Source organism: Tiliqua scincoides, chromosome 2 (genome assembly GCF_035046505.1).
Source record: "Tiliqua scincoides isolate rTilSci1 chromosome 2, rTilSci1.hap2, whole genome shotgun sequence".
NCBI lineage: Eukaryota > Metazoa > Chordata > Lepidosauria > Squamata > Scincidae > Tiliqua > Tiliqua scincoides.
In genome coordinates, this window is record NC_089822.1 from 177367906 (window position 1) to 177381029 (window position 13124).

At 44.3% G+C, this 13124-nt stretch overlaps 1 protein-coding gene and 1 long non-coding RNA gene across 2 annotated transcripts in view; one reads left to right on the top strand and one right to left on the bottom strand.

Annotated features, from left to right (window-relative positions):
• LOC136640053 (uncharacterized) overlaps positions 1-13124 on the top strand; it is a 30869-nt gene that overhangs the window by 14473 nt on the left and 3272 nt on the right. The gene's annotated exons all lie outside the window — the stretch shown is intronic.
• Positions 1-13124, bottom strand: part of AFAP1L1 (actin filament associated protein 1 like 1) — an 84537-nt gene that overhangs the window by 13163 nt on the left and 58250 nt on the right. Inside the window, exons 3-11 of the mRNA XM_066614868.1 lie at positions 12901-12984; positions 11426-11523; positions 9698-9809; positions 8450-8548; positions 6948-7159; positions 5824-6003; positions 1273-1368; positions 707-800; positions 179-331 (exon numbers count right to left, since the gene is read on the bottom strand). Coding sequence (XP_066470965.1) covers positions 179-331; positions 707-800; positions 1273-1368; positions 5824-6003; positions 6948-7159; positions 8450-8548; positions 9698-9809; positions 11426-11523; positions 12901-12984 — 1128 coding nt within the window. The remainder of the gene's footprint in view (positions 1-178; positions 332-706; positions 801-1272; positions 1369-5823; positions 6004-6947; positions 7160-8449; positions 8549-9697; positions 9810-11425; positions 11524-12900; positions 12985-13124) is intronic.

Below are 13124 nucleotides of genomic sequence, written 5' to 3' on the forward strand. Positions count from 1 at the left end.
AAAAAGGGTACAATGATCAGCTTTGAAGAAGTGCTTCCACAGTTCTCTCTCTCTCTCCTCTCCCCCCCAACATGTGGTGCAAGGGGAGGGGTAGGACAAGGAAGTCCAGCAGGGGCCTCTTATAAAATGAATGGTTTTCTCTTTTACTAAGCTTTGCCTCCCGCATCCCAGTACAAACCACAGCAAGGGATGTCTTCCTCTGTAGAGGATGTTTGAGTGTCCTCAGGGGATGGCTTCTTCTTGGAGAAACTGATTATCCTGGTGATTTTCCTTCCAGCTGCTCGACTTACAGAGCCTTTCAGTTCTGCTAAGCCACTCTTTTTGCCTTTCCCTAGGAGAAGAAAGAGGGTCGCTTCAAATCAGCATGTTTGTTACCCGTTCCAACAAGGAGCAGAGATTCATTAAAGTCACTGATGGCCTGGAATACCATGAATAGGCTGGTGACAATGGCAGTACAGGGCAGATCTGGACACAGGGTGCTCTGTACTTCTGTGACACAACTTTTGTGAACACCAAGATGCAAACCATGACTGAGTGCAGAACAAGAGGATTGCCAATTCTGGTACAACTGCTATTGCATCTGGGGGGAGTGAAAAGGGACAGTTCCAGAAGGAAGCAGTTTTTATTTTGCGGTGCCACATTTCCTGCCAACTCAACCAAAGCAATTTCTGCTTCCTAGAGAAGCAGAGAAGTGCTGGGGACTCACCTTGCTCATGGGCTTCCCTCCGAGTGAGGGATGAGCAGTTCTCTGTGGTTGCCACACTATCAGAGTCAGATGTCTGCTTGTCCTGAGATGACCTCTATGCAGAGGAGGAGGAAGAGAAGAAGACAGGTTCAATAGTTATTATTAAGTATATTTAGCTAGTACTTATCTTCCTATTACCCACTCTCCACCCCAATTACTTATAACCTTCAATGACACAATGGCATTACTGAGAGACACAATCCTGGCCAATATCAAAACTGGTTCACAATTACTTTTACTTTGAGAAGATACATTGGACAGATGCCAGGCATCTCCACACTATGGCAGTGCTGCAGTTTGTGACCCAATCCAGGGCCCCATGTTCATGCCATCCAAAGGAAGACTGTGCCTCACTCCCCAACAAAGCAATGTGCAGGAGTTGGAGCCGGGCCTCTCCTTTTGCACCTTCTTTCCTATAATGAATTCATATATTGTAGCCTAAATGTGGCTCTGTCACTGGACTCACAACCCATTGGCCAAATCCCTCAGAGTAGCATCAGTAAGAGAGAATCAAACAAAAAGGTCACCTTGTCGTGGTCCACCTTGCAGGTGAGCATAGGAGATAAAGAGACTTCTGTTCCATTAGGTCCTCCTCCATTAGGACAGCTCACTTCCTTTATCACCTATGATAAAGGGTGAGAAAGTGCTGAGTTCCAGAGCAGTGGAAACCCTGATGCCGCTCAGCTATAATCAAGGCCACTGAGACTCATTTTAATTTTTATTCCACCTCTCTGCAAATGCAATCCAAAGTAGAGAAATACCAAAACAATAACACTGGTATGAGAGCAATAAAACATCACTACAAAAACACAATAAAAAAATTATCATGAAAGGTTTTAATTTGTGTTTTTAATTGTGATTTTATGTTTTTGCATTTCTGCAAGGTGTTGTATGCCACCTTGGGTCTCCCTTCAGGGAGAAAGGCGGGATAGAAATACAGCAAGGAAGGAAGGAAATAATTAAAAACCACACAAGCAATTAAAGCAGCAGATAATTCCTACAAGGAATGGCTGTTGATGTTGTCTCAGACCATCCTGCAATGTCTTCACAGGCAGGAATGTGCCTTCAGCACCTTCTAGAAGGATTGATAACAGTGATGTCTTATTCTCTACTCTTGCAAGACTGTCCAGAAAAGATTCTGAGCTGAGAACAGCTCCCTCCTTATTGGTCTTCTGGCAAGGCCTGGAGATGTTTTCATTTCAAAGAGCCTTTAGACCCCTGTACGGTTTTTAAGGATATGCTGGTTACAGACTGGTGCATGCTGATTTTAATTAATGTATCCAGTGTTTTCATGATGGATGGTTTTTATGCTGCCATTTGCTGCTAGCTGGTTTTCAATGTGTATTTTATAGTTTATGTATTTTATTGTATATGTATTTTTAATTTGTTGTGGCCTTGGGTGCCCTTCTGGGTAAAATGCAGGATAAAAAAATTGAATCAATAAATTTTCTATCCCTTAAAGCAGAGACAGTCAAATGGGTCCACAGGGCCAAATCTAGCCCTGGTGAAGCCTGCAAATTTTAAATCAAGGGACTGTTTTAAGTGAAATTTTTGCCTATATGGGCCGGGGGAGGGGGAGAGGCCTGTAGCTGGTGCTTCAGTTAACCGCAGATCGGGTCTGCGGGGTACCCCCACACCCTCTCCGGGGGCATTCTTCCCCTTCCTCCAGGTACAGCCCAACACTAGCATTGGATCTGACAGAGCAGGGCTTCTCTGGTCCCATCCCAGTTCTCCCCCCCACTCCGTCCTCTCCCCACTCCAGAATAGAACCTCTGCAGATATAAGGGCATGCCTGTAGTTTCTTTTGTAAGGAAAAGTAAAACATGCTTAAGTTGTAGTGCTAGTCCACACCCAAATCTTTGGGATTTTGTATGCGCTGCCAGTTAGGCCTGAGGACAAATGACCCATAATGTGAAACTATTAGCTAACTTTATGAAGTTCATAAGAAGATCAATTTGCACAACAAAGTACACATCCAGACCCTGGACTGCTGTAAGAAGAATATAGTAGCCCCTAAAAAACCAGACATTGTTCAGCTCTGGTTTAAATAAAGCAATTTTAGGATTTTGTCACAGCAGTAAAGAGAAATCACAGAGGTCCATTAACATCTACTGGCCAGATACCAATTATTTGTGCACTCTCTCTCTCTCTCTCTCCCTCCCCAACTTTTGCAACATTTCAGCAGAGCCCGATCTCATCTGATCTTGGAAGCTAAGCAGGGTCAGGCCTGGTTAGTACTTGGATGGGAGACCACCTGGGAGTACTGGGTGCTGTAGGCTTACACCATAGTCTTTCGAGACTGAAGGTTGCCAACCAGCAGAGGATGTTGACACAAGTTTTCTGAGGAGATTCCAGTGAGAACTGAAGGAATAGAACAGCATCCTCTCCTTCATTTCTTCCGTACTGTACACCCACTCCCTATGCCCTGTCACGTTCACACTCTGTTTTCTTCAGCCCTCAGAACATAGTTGATTTAGGATATTTGTTCAGGTATTTTGTTACAGAAGGGTGATTTCTGAGATGTGAGTTGGATTTATCCAACACAACAGGGTGTCTATGCATCAACGCCAACAAAGCATTTCGCATTCTAAGAATGGGAGGACCTGAAGAGTTTCATCCTAAGCCAAGAGGGTGGGAGTTCGGAGAGGCAGAAATATGTAGTAAGGACAAGAACGGAAAGATATAAACAAAAGAACACAGGGTGGAAGTGCAGTTTTAAAATGCCAGGGATCATACACAAGCCAAAGTATACTTGTTCTGCCAAGAGAGAAATCAAAGCATTAAACCAAAGAGCACATGAATTCTCTTCAGTCTTTGCACTAAGAATTTCTTCCTACCAAATGGAACCTGATAAGACATTCCATTAGGTTTCTTCCAGCTCACTCACCCAAACCCAAGCATAAACCCTAAGGAGACATGTCATTATAGGACCCTGGGAAAGTGTTTCAGAGAGACAAGACGTTTTAAAAAGCCACCATGCCACATCAGTCCTGTTTTTGCCACAGAGCTAAACTGGAGCAAGTAATCATCCTTTTTCTCTAGATCTCACAAAGCACCATGTATGGCAGGTTCTGAGTAAGTAGAGAGCTACCACTGCATTTGTTTTAGCAACTAGCATCTGCTTGCTGTTTGAATTATATGTCACCGCCACATAACCAGGCAATGGCCACTAGCTTAGATGATTTTTGAAAAGTAATAAACTCAGAGTGAGTATCTCTATTAATAACTATTATGCATGGTGGCTAAACGGAACCTCCTTATTTGAAAACAGTATGACCTGGGTCCATTCATGGAAGAGAAAAGGTAGGAAAAGACTGGACCCTGGGAGGAAGTGGAAGATGCCTCCTGGTCAGCCCACAGCTAGTTCTTTTTTGAAGAGCCTCTCTCCTGGTGGACAGAAAGAAAATCCCTGTGTTTGATTCACAGGAGGATACATAAGGAGTACAGAAAGTTTGTTGCTTTCAAGTTCTGTGTGTGAGCTTCCCAGAAGTCTGCTGGCCATAGTTAAAAACAGAATGCTAGACTAGATGAATCTTTGTCTGAACTCTCATGACACTGAAGTCTTTTACCTCCCAAAATAGAATCGCCTTTTGTTCAAAAGGATTTCAAGGCAAGAGTCATTCACACAAATGCATCCTTACATTCCTTCCTAATCCATCGTATTCAACTAGAGTTACCAACTATAAAGAACACTAATCCACCGAATCAGGTATAAAACTGAACTACCCCAAAACACACAGTTATCAGAGATCTAACTCCCAGAGGGTCCCATCATCTATCCTTCTGCATCGACTCAAACAGTGCACCTTAGGTAACCCATTCTTAACTGAAACAATAATGTATTCATGTAAATCTGTGTTTGAAGTCAGAGTGACAGGTGTTTTTTGTTTTTGTTTTCCTAAAAGAGAGACCACGTTTGCTTGGCAGAGTGACCACCTATCACTTTCCCCCTTGAAACAGCTATTTTGAGCAAAAGGACAGAAGTATATGTGGGGGGTGGTATATTTGAGTTTCTTTTCTCAAGTCTTCCCTGTTTACATATATATATATATATATATGAGAGAGAGAGAGAGAGAGAGAGAGAGAGAGAGAGAGAGAGAGAAGTCATTCTAGTAAAAGATGGTCTAAAAAAAGTGCACAAGAAAAAGGCACTAAACTCTCAAGCCTTCTCTCCCTTCACCCTGTTGTTGCTTAGGCATTTTTCTCCATTCCTTGCTCCCTGCCAGTAACACCTAACTACTGCTTTATATGTGAACAGGATAGACGTGTGAATGACAGGCCTGTCACTTCTGGTTTGGCCCCAACATGTGCAAATTTTTAAAAGGATGAGGAGAAACCAGCCCCTCATAGGAATACACATTTTGTACCTTCATCAGACTAAGCAGACAGGTCTCACATTCTCAAGAGAAAATAGCACTCCATAGTCAGGACACTCTGTGTTGCAACAGACTGTGGGAGATGGATGAGGAAGGGAGGAGAGAGCCAAAGAGGAACACAGCAAGTCGGTGTCAAAGCTGAAGCGGTTAACAAAACACTGCCACTCCCAAGTCGGGGATCGGCAGGAGTAGCTGACCCTCCCAGGAGAAAAGAAAAAGGCAACGCCAGCAACTCCTACATAAATTCCACCTTTCCCAGGCACTGCCATCTGCCTGAGTTGGTGACTTCATTCTGTAGAGCTTCCTACAGAAACTGCAGGACTTTAGAACAAAAGCAGGAAAGAGTGGGGGGTGGTAAGCAAACAGCTCCTCCCCTGCCATTCCAGACTATCGGAAAGGGAGGGGGGTCGTAGGGGTCTGCCCTGCTGCTAGCTATTTCTCTCCACAGCTGGTGCTACAGCCAGAGAAGGCATGATAAGAGTAGTGAGGAAAAACTCCTCCCCACCAGAGAGATAACCATGCCTTTCCCTAGGGACCCAGCCATTCTTTTCCCCATCTCCAAAAGTTATCAGAGGGGCAGAGTTGTGTGCAAGAAGGGTATATGTTTTGAAAGGAGGGCTATAAGGAAGATATGCCACAGAACAGGAAGGGAATGAGGAGTATGGGGAGGAAACCAAGCTCCACAGAGGTTGAGAGAGGTACCTTCAGCCACTCCTCTGCCTGCTCTTTGCTCTGCACAGCCAACACCAGGGCCTCAGCCCCTGGCAGCGAGAAACGCAGCTCATGCTTCTTGCGACGCCCATCCTTTGGCACATAGACAACACTGCAAACACTCAGGGGCACCTCAAGATGTGGCTGCCTGTGCTTGGAGCTCTTGTAGCACTGCATTTGAAAGAAGAAATTAGGGGGTCATTCAGAGTCAGATGTTTCCTTTACCATTCCAGGCCTGAAAGAACAAGCAGGAATATATTGCGTGGGGTTGGGGAAGGCTGTAGAGGAGGAAAAGCGAGAGGAACTAATTGTACCAATCAATCAGATCCATAGCCTTAATACCAGAAATGTCTACCATGAAAACAAAGTACCCAAATGCTCAATTTTTACTAGACTCAAATTTTTAACTTGGGGTCAAACTAGATGTTACACACAGCGTGCAATCCTAACCAACTTTCTAGCACTGGCCTAGCCACAATTCAGCCCCAAGGTAAGGTAACAAACATGACCTTACCTTGAGGAGACCCCCTTGACTGCCTGCCCATTGCAGGATGCAATGCACACCACACGGGCACAGCTATGTCAGTGCTGGAAAGTTGAATAGGATTGAGCATGTTGATCCATATACTGTTACCCCAATAGCACTTTTTTAAGAACAGCAAAAACCTTTTCTGGAAAGGCGACAGGACCAAAGAAACAGCAGTGATGAATCCTTTCCTACCCATTCCTTGCTCTAAATAGCACTCTGCATAGTTCTAAATGCATTTTTGTATTTGTAAGTGCATAGAACTGGGGATACAAAGCTGGCAGGCACACAAAGTGTTAAGCATCCCCCCTCCATCTTTCTCCAACTCATGAATACACTTTGATGGATGAACTTCAAGTGGAGAATCCTGTACCTGTGGCTTATTAATGACTCCCACCCGAGATCCCTCCTTCTAAAATAGGCAACGGTCACAATTATCCCCCAGTAGAGAGAGCCTTTTCCAGCTACGCACACATAACCAAAAGAGACTGATCCCAAGATGTCTTTGAGTCATTAGCAGGATGTTCCTACTTCCTTCTCTGAAACATTTCCTGTTCTCCTATACATCCTCCACAAGCTATCAACTCACCAAGAGCTTGTTGTCCTTGATGACAGTCAGCTGCTTAGCCCACTGCCCAAAGCGCTTCTTGCGCAGCAGGAAAGCGCAAATTCTACAGTCCTTCACCAGGTTCATGGAAGCTTCCTCTGATGGCCACTGGTGTGTTAATCTCTGGCCTTTGCTATCCTCCTCCTCTTCATCGTAAGACTCATAGGAGCTGCTCATTGCATCAGAATCATTGTCTAGAAGAAAGCACAAGACCCTAGTCACCCAGGATGCCCCTGCCATCACCTCTCTACCTCTCTACTCAAGAGCCTCTTTCTCTTAGTTCTGCATAAGTGTGTGTGTGATATCAGAATTCTGGAAGACAGGGGACTCAGGGTGGTTTCTGAAACACATGCTGTTGCATTTCCTTTAGTTTCCTTTCCAAGTACACCTGTGATTCTTGCAGACTAAGTTCCAGTTACTGTGTAGAACTCACTCCTTCAGCTTCTGAACTGGCTTTGGGGATCTCAGTATCGAAAATATCTGACTAGAATCTGCAGGGTTACAACTGGAGAGATAAAAGCTATGGGCACATTTTCACTAATTTTCTTTATAGAGAAGCAATTTGGACATATAAATTCTGCTCAACTAGAATGAAATAGGCATAACATTTGCTATCATGTCTCAATACTTCATTTTTTTTTTTTTTATAAGCTCTGGGTTGAAGTGACAAAATGATAAAATTGTTATAGCAGCTTCTTGGTTATGTTCCAGTTAAAAGAAAATAAGATTCTGGGTAAAGTAAATATACTAGTTCAAACTATTTCTGTCATTCAAAACTCAGAAGAACCGCAACCATTCTCTACATTCCTATAAATTTAAGATAAACTCTGGCTTAATTTTTATACGGATGTGAGAAAGGCCTATGCTATTGTCTAACCCCTTAAAAAAACATGACAGAGATGCCAACACAGTGGAGCTCTGCTGGAAGTCACATCTGGGTTTGTTTTTATTGATCAATGCTCTTAAGAGTGAGTGGTGAAAACATATGGTCCATTGACCACACAGAGACCCTGAGGCATTCTTGCTACATGCCCAGCTATAATTTTTTTTAAAGCAACAAGTTTCTAGACCACAAAGCTGCAGATACAGAAAACAGTTTTGGAATAGATATATTGAAAAAGGTACTTGGCAATCACATGCATGTTAACTGCAGCTCTGTCTACATAACCCACATTTCGGAGCAAGTTCCCTTACCATAGCCCACCACAGGCCAACAAAGAGCTTCCTTATGTACTACAGCACGTAAGGACAAGAGAATTCAACACTCTTCATTTACTATTCTCTGCCAATACACTGCTCTTAGTATAACAGGGATATAGGTTTCCTGGGATATGGTGGTCTAGTTTTTTGGGGTTTTTTTAGGTATCTTTCAGCTGCCTGCATTCTTCTCCATACACTGGTTCATCAGCTCAGTACTTGACAGTCCAAGGATTCTATTCTGCCTTGTGGCTGCATGCAACACATCTCCTTGCAGTACTACCTACAAGAGTTTTTCTGTTCTCCATTCATTCTGGTGATAGGGTAATTGCAGTCTGCATCTTCATAATATCCATCCTCTACTGAGTTGGGAGGACTGGAGCTATCTGAACAGAAAACAGACAGGATACTTTATGCAAAGAAAGGTCTCCAATATGCGACTTCTCAATGTGGCACAAAGTGTTGGAAGGTAGTGTGAGCAACAGTAGAGCCTAGAGCTACCATGTCAATTTTGAGTGACCACATGGGAAAGCTTTTGCTACTAAATGAAGCTAAAGAGTAGCAGGCAATGAGAAGAGGGAAGGACACTGTTCATAAGAGCAAACAGCAAAGTCCTCTCCCAGTTCCTCCACTGCCCATTCCCAAATTGTGACCTGACACCACAGCACACAGGAGAAGGATTTCAACCCAGGGGCTGTCTGGGGAAAGCTTTCCGTTTCCTAACTTCTTTCCTGACACTTCCACAAGGTTACAGCCATTACTAGAAAGCACAGACTCCTCCGTCAAACACAGGGCTTACAAGCACACCATTCTAGCCTGGCTCTTTTTCTGAATCTCATAGTGGTTTAAAAAAACAACAACAAAAAAACATATGCCAGACTGACTTCCTGGAGCCTAAGTCTGTGTTCCCCAGCTCGTCTTCACAGCCTTCCTGACTAGTCTTCTTCCAGACCTTGCTAACGAAAGAGGCCTTTTGCAAGATCTTGGATGACAGGCCTCATTCAATTCTGATGTTGCTCACAGTGTTTGATGCCACCAAACACCCACCTCACCATGTGATCTCCAAATTTTCTGTTCACAGCCTGGGCACATGGTTTGACGTTGTTGAAGAGGGTCACCAGGACTTTGCATTGATTCAGATAAGAGAAACAGGAGCAGGTGTCAGGCTCACTTTCCTGCCCTTCCCTAATTCATCAAGCGGGCTGAGAAAAAGATTGTTCTGAGACAGGCCCTTCGCATTCTTCCTGCTCAGGGTTTTACTGGTATGTTTCCAGGCAAGTCTGAGCAAACAACTGCTGGTGACATCTGAGAGAATGGGGGAGGGGGAAGAAGCAAGAAAAGGAGTATGACAGCCCCCACACCATGTCATTTCCCTCCCTGGGGCCTACAAATTATAAGCCTGTCAGTTGTCAGACACCTGGGAGGAACCTTTGTTTTCCTAGGCTGATATGGGAGTGCCAGAACACAAAGCTGTGTCGAAACCCAGACAGTTGGCTGGTTCTCTGTTTCTCTCCAGGCCCCAGTGTGAGACTTACTGTGGGATGTGATGTACTCAGGGGCTTTGCCCGGGCCCAGTGGCAATGCTTCCTCATAATAATCTTCAGGAGGGGGAGTGGTCGGTAGTGGTGGAGGTGGCTCCCCAGAAACCTGAATGGAAAAATGGGAGAGGTTTAACACAGATACCTGCTGCTTTGCCTCTGCATGTGAAAAATCCACAAGAAATTGGATACAGAGCACTGTGTTTAATAATCCTCAGAATTCACAAACCCACAGGGATTTTGGTTATGCCAGTTTCCCTCTGTCCCAATGTCTGATTGAGAATCAACTGCTGGATCAGTGTGGCTGAGCAATTCCATGGCCGTTGCTCATTTTCAGCAGAAGGGCACTGTTTGTTTCTGCCTCTGTACATATCTAACAATGCCATCCTATGCACATTTACTCAGAAGTATCAGCCCAGTCCTATTCATTTCCCTGCCATAGCATGCAGCCATGCCAAAACAGGATGCAATGCAGGCTAAGGTGGAGAGAGGCAGATTGAGAGGCTTGGGAGACGTAAGGGAAAATATATTCCCTTACCGCACCATAATCCTCCGCATCACCAGTGGGTCTCCTTGGACCTGCACCAGTCCTTTGATACAGCCCTTTGGCTGGTGCAAGTCAGAGGAAAAAAGGGGGGCATGTTGGGAGACAAGGAAGGGGATAGCATTCTAGCACAGGTCGTGCACACCAGGACACATTTCCTCCTGCCCCTGACATGTCCTGTTCCACCCACTCTCCCAGCTTACCTGCTGTCTCCCAAGGAACCAGGTGCAGGAACAATCTGTTGCCACTGCTATCCATCATTTGAAATGACAGACCCCAAATGGTGGCTCCATAGGGTCTTTGTGACATCGTAACTAGCATTATAATATTACAGCTGGCCCTAGGATTGGGCCATAAGTGTCATTGTATTTGTATGCACTGCTGAAACAGAGACGCCTGTGTTGGCTCGGTCATGTCGTGAGAATGGATGATGGCCGGATCCCAAAGGATCTCCTCTATGGAGAACTCGTGCAAGGAAAGCGCCCTACAGGTAGACCACAGCTGCGATACAAGGACATCTGCAAGAGGGATCTGAAGGCCTTAGGAGTGGACCTCAACAAGTGGAAAACCCTGGCCTCTGAGCGGCCCGCTTGGAGGCAGGCTGTGCAGCATGGCCTTTCGCAGTTTGAAGAGACACTTGGCCAACAGTCTGAGGCAAAGAGGCAAAGAAGGAAGGCCCATAGCCAGGGAGACAGACCAGGGACAGACTGCACTTGCTCCTGGTGTGGAAGGGATTGTCACTCCCGAATCGACCTTTTCAGCCACACTAGACGCTGTTCCAGAACCACCATTCAGAGTGCGATAACATAGTCTTTCGAGACTGAAGGTTGCCAACATCACATTTGTTTGCACTTATTGTCAGAAAAGTATACATAAAATTGCAGCCTAAGAGGTTCCCCAAGTTTAGTTCACTCCAGAGACCATGTCACTGCTTATAGTTGGCCTCACAGCTTTCAGTTATTTCACCTCTGTGCAGACCTCCACCACAATCTATGCCACTGCCAGGCCACCGACTTTCAGGGCACCCAGGGGTTTCAGTAAAGAATATAGGGAAGATGGATTATGCTCACGTCAGTTGTATTAGCATAACTTTGGATGCTTCCCCAAATGCCTAGGAAGTTCTAGCATAGTTAAGCATAGCTGTATCAGAGCCTGTGGAAATGGGGTTTGATTGAACTTACGTTTTTAACTGACTGGCTCCTTGAAAGCTCCAAACTTATGCCTTCTTTGGCATCCCCATCATCTTCTTGCATGTCCTGAAGTTCACGCAAGTCACAATCTGGAGGGAAGTTAGTAGTAAAATGTTGAATGATTGAATCATGGAACCTAACAATGCAATGCTGTTATTGCATCACAGAAATCCCCCCCATTTTTTTGTTTAATGTTTCAGCCTTCTCTCTCACACACTGCCTGGATACATTCCCAATTTAAATGTTTGTGTCCATGGGAGTACAGGGCACTGAATTTGTCTAGCCCCTTGCTTCTGAGCCAATATTAATGACAGGGAGAGGAGGAAGTTTTTGGGTACCCAAGAAGGGGGGCAGTTCTCTTCTCTCTGGGAGAAACCATAAGACAGGGGGAAGTGAACAGCATTCTAGGATGAAGATAATATAATTGTGCAGATTTACCCCAACTCTGGCTTTTAATCTGGAGATGATAGGCTGGGTGAAGCCATTATGGTGATATCCAACCTGGGACTACAGTGCTCATGTTGGATGTCACCATACTTGAAAGATTTACAAGATTTACAATACTTGAAGATTTACAAGATAGCTGTATTACTGATTTACAGCCCAAATCCTATCCACACTTTCCTGGGAGTAAGCCCCATTGAATCTAATGGGACTTACTTCTGAGTAGGCATGCATAAGATTGGGCTCTGAGACATTTGGAATACATTTGGATTTAGACATTACTGATATTGACATTTCCGTTATCATTAAGTCTGCCAAATTCCTATAGAAATATATATGACTGAAACTGCTAACCAACAAATTGAATCCCAACTACTACTTTCATGAATGGAAGAAGTTCTGTTCACCCAGGGGGAGGGGGCAATTTTCACTGATCCTGCAGCCCCTTTACTTCCCAAAACACGTCCCTGAGGGTTGAGGGAGTCTTGGGACAGGCTTCATGGGGCTCAGGGGACTGCACAAGGAAGGAAAATCAGCAAGAATGGCCTCCTTCCTTTGAGTGAACTATTCTTCCATTCGTGGAAGTATTCACTGGATCCAACTCATTACGTTTTCATAATTAATTTCTATAGTATTTTAGTACAAATTCACAAGTTACTTAATAGCAGATCTACAAGGAAAATTTATATTGAGATTGTAGGTATATCCAAATTCAGAGTAGCCCATAGGAATGGAAGGGCCCATTCCACTTCAAGAGTAAAACACTGCTATTTTGTCATGGTTCCTGCTTTAATTTGTTATGGTTTTGCCCCTTTGAGAATTATTAGGGAGACAGAGGGAAAGAAATTAATTTAGAAAATCATGTTTTCTACTGAAGAATATCCAATGAAGAATATCCAAAATGTGTTCAGAGCCTGAACTAGTAACCTTCTAAGCCAAGTTGGCCCAAAGAGGGCCAGATGTGTGGGAAGGCGAGAACATCTGGGCATGTGGCACTGGCTGGGCTTTCTCACAGTACATACCAAATTCTTCAAAAAGTGACTCCACAAAGCTAGTGCCGTTATGTAGAGTTGCTGTATTCATATACATGTAGCTCACTTCCTTCCCTGCAACGCAGAAAGGATTATATATTAACAACATGCATAAATGCATCAAACAATGCTCTAGTCCAGTGAGCTTTCAAAGCATCCTACTTCATGAAATTCTTGTCACATCAGCATGTCTATCATGGAACCAATACATCTTG